Here is a 7,404-nt window from a genome sequence, read left to right on the forward strand (position 1 = left end):
GATGTCGGCCTATTTCAAAAGGCCCAACATGAAGCGATGAACCAGTTATCGCTATCGTACATGCTCTTCTCAGTCAAGTCAACCTAAAACATTTTGGGAGACATGTATTATTCTTCGCCAATGTATTCACTTCGTTACATATTTGTTTTATTAATAGTTCTAAGAGTTGTATATATTAACGTAGCCTACATTTTTCCCACAGCAGGTGAAACATGCACCGCTGCACTGTTTCCCAAATCCAGTAGCTGATTTGGTTCTGGGTGCTACTGCCGAGATTACTCAAATATATACTATAGACAGGCTATAGTTTTTTAAAGCAATAAATATAATATATTATTTCGTGCGAATAATTTTGTGGCTCTAGAGAAGTTTTGCACTACAATAAATATAATAAGTATTATGATGAAAATTATTTGACGGATCTACAAAAGTTTTGCGCCTCAACTTTTTCATCCGACTTTTGCCCATTTTATATTTGGTTTTGTTTGAATAATGCTGATATTAAAAACATCCTATACATATTACCTTATGGCAAATTAACAAGTGCTGTAAACTTATACATATTAGAAAGAAAAACTACTTCTGTCTATTTCTAAAAGTGACACGCTACATTCGCAACCAAATATGGAACAGGTTTTAAGCACGCAGCATTTTCTTTATCTGGACGCGAGCTTTTATGTTCAGAAAATGAGATGGGATCACAGGAAAATTATAATACTTAAAATAGTAGTTACAGTATTTATTTTTCAAACATGGTCATGCAATCCAGCTGAAATGTTTGTTTTTAATGTGGATGTTCGTTTACTCAAACTACCCAAACTGTCAGACACGTATCTTGGCGTGGAAACGTCATATATACTATATACTTTTATTATAATTGCCCATAGGTAATAACAATTTCATTACATACATTCAAATATAGAATTGTATTTGTTTTTATATAAAATGTTTTGCACATCTGGATGTAAAACGTCACAGAAAGAAAGTTCAGCGCTAATACTACTTTATTAAGAAAAACTAAACCTATGGTTTAGGCTATGAAATTCTGATGAACGAATATGTTCTATTAAATCGTTTGTTTGAACGTTCTTATTTGTTTAAGAAGCAGCAGATCGGAGAATCAAAGACATTTGATTGAATGAACTTGTAAATTGTACATACAAATGTATGTGCAGCATCGGCCTATGTCAACTATTTATGAAATTGCCACAGCATAGCAACATTTTGGGTGGGCTCTACCAGTAACAATTTTAGCCTACTTCTAAATTGCAGAGAATAGCATTGTCGACTGTGCCAATGACGTGTTCAATTTCAATTAGGAAGCAAACAAACTCAGTCTAAACGAATTGATTCTGAATCCATACCGACTTTATTGAGTGGCTTAAATTAGAAAGCCAGTCTCTGAGAAATGATGCTTGTGAATTTAACGTCACTTTACAACATGCTTACTTAAATTAAAAGATGAGAATAATAAACAGTGAATGATTTCGAAATCTTCTTACAAATAAATTCAAAGTGCGTCTATTAAAAGACTCAGAAATACAAGTAAAACTCGTGGTTAAATACAACTCCCCACAATAACATTTTTTATATCCTGACAAACAAACAAAACAAAATAAAACAATAATGTCAAAATACACTTCCGTACATGTTCAGATATTTACTAGAGCCAAATGTACAACTAGAAATGACTATACAAAATCGTCTCATGGACAAATACATAACTCACCTTTACATTGGTGCGGAATAATTTTCTAGGCTATTACATTTCTCATTATATACAGCCTTGCAGTGACGTGAAATGTAAGTATTCATTACAAACTTGGACAGGCTCTTTCTGATAGTATCCGTGGAGCGTTTTACCAACGGGTGACATAACTTTTCCTCCATTATTAATAATAAACAGGCGAAGTGTTCGATAGGGTAGATCAGGACATAAACAAAACGTGGATCACCGCACATAAACAGCTACAGTGATTTGTTCTTACAAAGGAGCCGTCGAAAAGGACGAGTACTGATCATTTCAGTGTTCAACAGGCTAATAAAGTGCCACAGTTTGGTTTTGAATAAAAGTACGTCAGCACAGCAGTAACACGATATTGCAGGACACATATTATCACCAAGTGATAGAACAACGTTGTCTATTTCTTGCTTATTGTAATACCCATGTAATAACCAGGTTGCGTAAAAACACTCAAAAGGGTACATACACCAAAGTATAGGCGTCCCCGGTTGGATCAGTCTGTGCGTTAGAAGAACACTGATGTGTTTACATTGTGCCCCAGTGTTCCAGTGTGCCTTCAGGATTACTTTACCAGTACTGTATTTGACCTGTACACCCCACGTCATCAATAGGATACTAGGAGATATCATTTGATCAGTAGTCTAAATCACTTGATTAACTCAACTTGCACACATTAGCATAATTACGCATACTCGACGTATGTCCACTGTAGTTTAGCCATTTCCCTCAGATCATATGTTTTCTCAGATATTATACTTAGTCGAGAGAGTTTAGAAAGGCCGTTCGTTTCCCGTACCCGGGGTAGATTCGGGAGCTTGCAACAGGTCGGGGGAATGGCATCGAGGGCTCCCCGGTGCACTGTGCTCACTGTCGGTATCGCTTCCCCTCTTTCCCCCGCTGCCAGAGCCAGACCCGGCGGAGCCCCCGGCGCTGTGAGTCTTTACGTGTTTACTCAGATGGTCGCTCCGCATAAACCTCTTGTTGCAGACCGGACAGGCGAATCTTTTCTCCCCGGTGTGCGTGCGCAAGTGTCGCTGGAGCTCATCAGAGCGCGTAAACCTCTTCCCGCAAAACAGCCAGTTACACACAAACGGTCTCTCTCCGGTGTGCCACCTCAAGTGCGCCTTGAGGTGCGACGTTTTGCCGTAAACCTTTCCACAGCCTGGAATGTGACAGCTATGGAGCCCTTTCCTCCGCAGACTTGCTCCTGCCGGCCCCAGCCTTTCCGACTCCTGACAGTTGGGACAGTCGCAGGTGGCTCTGCCAGAGTAGCGCCGTGCGGAGGACCGGGGAGACCCCGCTAGAGAGGCCGTTGGCCCCCCAGATAACATATTCCCCCCTGCTCCGCCTAATGGAGACGGACTGGAGTCCGGATAAGAGGATAACACCGGCTTGTAACCGTCCATCAGGTGTTGTCCGGTTGTCAAAAGGTGTGGAGAGGGACTTGTACTGAAGGCTGAGTGACTTAGGCTGGAGTAATCGGAATTGTAGCCCCCTAAAGGAGAGTGTAACGATGTCTGGAGTCCACCGGAGTGCAACGAGGACTGTAGAGCTGCTCCACTCGGGTTCTGAACATCAATCCAACCCGCTCCCACATCCCACCATGCAGACGCGCCGGTGGTGCCAACCTCTCCTGTGGGGATACCATGATGGGACGACTTGAACCAGGACTCGTACGGATGTGCAACGCTCATTCTCGGGTAGATGCCTTGCAGACTGTCCACTGAGGAGTGCACCTTGGAAATGAAGACGGGCTGATGGCTGGGTTCTTGAGAACTGTTTGTAACGGAGGCCTGAAATACAGAATAGTCGTTTCCAAAGTGGGGCGTGGATGAGTTGCCGGACGTTAGGGAGAAGGCACTGGATCCGGGAGAGCTGTTGGTGCCAAACGAATCCGATAGACCAGCTCCGTTACGGGACACTCCAAAACCGGACAGGCCGGACCCAAGGCTGCAGCTGCTGGCGGTGGCTCGCTTCCACGGGTGGAAGCCTTTCCCAAAAGATGAAGAATTATCCGAAATGGAGGATGGTGATGGGCTCGGACTCCCTATCTTGTTGCATGTCGCAGCCAACATGGCTAAAGGAGTCGATCCTAGCCTCGGCTCCTCCTGAAATGACAAGAAACAACATGTTGATATCGATAACGCACCTTTCAGTTTGCTTGGTCAGTTGGTGCCTAATAGCCTTTCCTATAGTAGGCTACAATAACAATGATTATTTGGTCGGTGAAAAGTTAATTCCGTGCTAATGCAAAAGCTACTTTGTAAACTATTTCCATTTGCAATAGGCCAACTAGCGGGACAGTTTAAACAGGCATCTTTTCCAAGTCATAACAGAGTCATAACATACCTGTAGACTGAGATGAAATAGAACGCACCAAAATGTAGCTATAACAAAACTATTAAATGACGTTACATATGACATGTACAACAACATGCGCGTCTTGTGCACATCAGTAGAAAGTTATATCCCGCGCGCGTCTCTCTGTCGTTGCGAAATGAATCTCAGCGTTTTACTCGTGACCCACTTGCTTAAAACATAATCAACGAACTGTCTTTCCTAGTGTGACGGAAGCAATGTTAATCCCCTCCGCTGGACAATAAAATAACTAATTAAACCAGCAAGAAACCCCTTAGACTCACCCCTAGAAGTGAAGTTGCCATCACAAAAAGTGCCCTCCTCAGAGGATCTTTTTATATTTATGAATCACAGCAGTGTTTTTTTAGAGGTGTGCAATACAATGATGTGTTCCGCCCATTCCACCACAATTGTAGGTCCTCTCCGGCTTTGAAGTACCGCTGTGACACGGGCGACCAATCAGCGCCTCTGTTCCACCACACTGCCACATTCTAACGTGAGGTCATCAGTAGACTACTTCAGACAGCTCTCCACCCCTTCACCACCCTCTTCATAATAAAAGAACGGAAGAAGGTAAAGTTAAATGAGAGTGAAAATAATTACTTATTCAAATTTGAAAGAGGAAATTTGGGAATTGTATTCATTTACGATTAAAATGAGACTACTTGTGCTATTATTTATTGTTATCATAATTATTGTTATTAGGTTATTATTCGTTGTTGCTGTTATTGTTATTTATATTTTGTGGTTATTACAGTGGTATCAAACCTTTGTATATGACTATTTAGGAGATTTTCAATCCCTTTTTTCAAAGCTTTTGCTTCACTTTCTACCAGTGTTACATTGAGGACACAGATGTTTTAGCTAACCTTCTGTGGCGTATTTCCCTTCGAAGTTTTACATTAATGTTGTTGTCATTACTTTTAAGTAATTCATGCGAACAACGATTATGAAGCCTACAAAAGACTCCACTGTTTTCACATGCAGGACCAATATTACCTTTTTTGAAAATGTCACTTTACTGTAATTGCATTCAATTATTTTGACAATTTTGATTAAAACTACAATGCACTGCATTCCAGAAAATAGATGACTGACTTTATCATTAACTTCATAGTTTGACAAAATAATTATACACTTCATTTAGCTAGTTCGTTTACATTGGTACATCAGTCCACGGAGTTACTGTGTGTGTGTGTGTGTGTGTGTGTGTGTGTGTGTGTGTGTGTGTGCGGATAGAAAGAGAGATGGAGGAGGCATAAAGGAGAACAGACCACATCTCAAATAAAAGGAAATTAGCTTCATTTAATTTAATCATTCTTACCTTTCCCTGTTTTGTGTGTCCAGGTGAGGTCTGTGTAGCCTCATTATATCGTTGATAATTAATCAATGGGATCTTAGATTAAACAGTGTAGCCTACAGGCGCATTACAACGATACAATGCACATTTCTATCTGTTTTCGTACAGCCTTTGCGGATCTTACACATTCGATCAAATATAAAATTAAAAGCTATTTTGATAATATCGAATATGTTCCATCACATCTCAACTGTTATGAGCCCATGTAGCATCATGTACATAATAATAATAATAGCTTCCGTTCGTTACATAACAGGGACTTGAAGGCCATAACAACCCGGGGACTCTCTCTCTCCTTTTCCCTGTCACTCTCCCTCTCTCTCTCTCTCTCTCTCTCTCTCTCTCTCTCTCTCATTCTCTCTCTCTCTTCCCCTCGCTATATTAGCATGCAATGTGCATTGGCAGCATACATTTAATTTGAATTTCAAATTTAATAACGCAGGAGGTTTTTAATCATGCGTAGTTTTATATGTTTGATATTAACATGCTTATTGACCGGGTCTGTTGACCAGCTTGGCCATTACAAGACAGCGAAAAGTTAATTAAAACGACCAGGGATTATTCATCACATCATCTGCCTAACCCATGTCGCTTCCTTTATTACACTGTGTGATAGATGGACTATCTGATTAATTCCTCTGTTTCTTCGATTGGACAACAGCTTTTTGGATTTAATTTACGCTGCTAGAGCGAACAAGGTGCAGTCAAAATGTGTCTATAGTGCTGGAAAAACAAAATATGAAATAAATAAATATCTAGGCTAAGTAACAGAGAGCATTGGACTAAAAATGATTACTCTACATGTCGTTGATATCGCCTAAGTAACAGTTGTGCTGTGTCATGTCTATGCACCAGTCTAATATTGACAATCATTTCTCGTGTTCATTCAATAACTGTAGAAATAGTTTAACAATTGTAGTAGGCCTACGTTAAAAACACGTCTTTTGAGTTCTTCACATCTCAGTTTTACATTTTATCATTGGTTGTTATTGACTGTGATTTCTGCAAATATTGAAATAGAAACCTTCTTTGAAAATAAATCAAACTTTAGATTTGTAAAACTTGCCTGTAGCTTAATTAATGCAACCCATTCATTTAGCTTATAATTTCGGGAAAACTGGGTCTCCAATATTAAACTTAAAACTCACTAATATGCTATTTAAAATGTATGATAACCATAAAAAAACAATACAGAGTTTCCATAAGAATAGAAGTACACGCTATACTAGAACTCAATCAGTTGATTAGTTGACGTCATTTCTTCCTAAACAATTTAGGTCAAATGACAACAACAACAAAAAGTCCAAAAACGTTAAAGAGATACACCAAATTATTTAAAAAATACAATGTGTAGCCTAGATAGAGGCTTACATACCGTGCTCCACTCGGCGCCATATTGATATCGATTGACCCTCGATGTTTCTGTCTGTAGTGCACGAGGCTGAGCGCAGCGCTGCATCCCCTCCACCCGCAGGCGGTACAACAGTAGACCCTGTCTCCTGCAAGATAAATGGTACTTTGGGAATTGCGTTTAATTAGGAATAACTGAGGAGAGAGAGGCTTGCTCGTCCACCGGTGGTCTAATCACAACATGTGTTCTAGCCAACTGACAAGGTTGCGCAGTCACGTGCTTACCTAAATATCCCAGGTAGGTATGAGAGCTAACATAAGGGATGCAAACATGTGATGCTGTATTTTTCTATGATGTGGAAAGATGGAGAGGTTATCTTTATAAACAAGTCCCCATGTGTGGAAACCATGGTATGTCACATTGACAAATTGCTGGGTTGTATTATCAAGCAGGCTGATATGATAGGTCAGCAAGATCACAGTTCCCCATGCAACATGTTTCAACATGTCACTGATGGACAACTACATCATTGATGGTAGAGAGAGATTGGACACTTCCAAATGGTCAGTTGACTTTCACATGTTTACTAGG

General features: G+C 40.3%; 1 protein-coding gene across 3 annotated transcripts; it reads right to left on the reverse strand.

Moving 5' to 3' along the window:
* Positions 1-1,357: 1,357 nt before the first annotated feature.
* LOC110506629 (transcription factor Sp8) lies at positions 1,358-7,140 on the reverse strand. 3 transcript variants are annotated; one of them, XM_036937134.1, is made up of 2 exons: positions 6,838-7,140; positions 1,358-3,852 (listed from the first exon to the last, which is right to left on the reverse strand). In XM_036937134.1, exons 1-2 carry the CDS (start codon positions 6,919-6,921, stop codon positions 2,515-2,517), a joined length of 1,422 nt encoding a protein of 473 aa, XP_036793029.1. In that variant the 5' UTR covers positions 6,922-7,140; the 3' UTR covers positions 1,358-2,514. The 3 variants fall into 3 exon arrangements, with proteins under 3 accessions (XP_036793029.1, XP_036793033.1, XP_036793024.1); XM_036937138.1 differs by lacking the exon at positions 6,838-7,140 and adding an exon at positions 4,387-4,699; XM_036937129.1 differs by lacking the exon at positions 6,838-7,140 and adding an exon at positions 4,094-4,672.
* Positions 7,141-7,404: the final 264 nt, after the last annotated feature.

Source organism: Oncorhynchus mykiss, chromosome 2, assembly GCF_013265735.2.
Source record: "Oncorhynchus mykiss isolate Arlee chromosome 2, USDA_OmykA_1.1, whole genome shotgun sequence".
Lineage (NCBI taxonomy): Eukaryota > Metazoa > Chordata > Actinopteri > Salmoniformes > Salmonidae > Oncorhynchus > Oncorhynchus mykiss.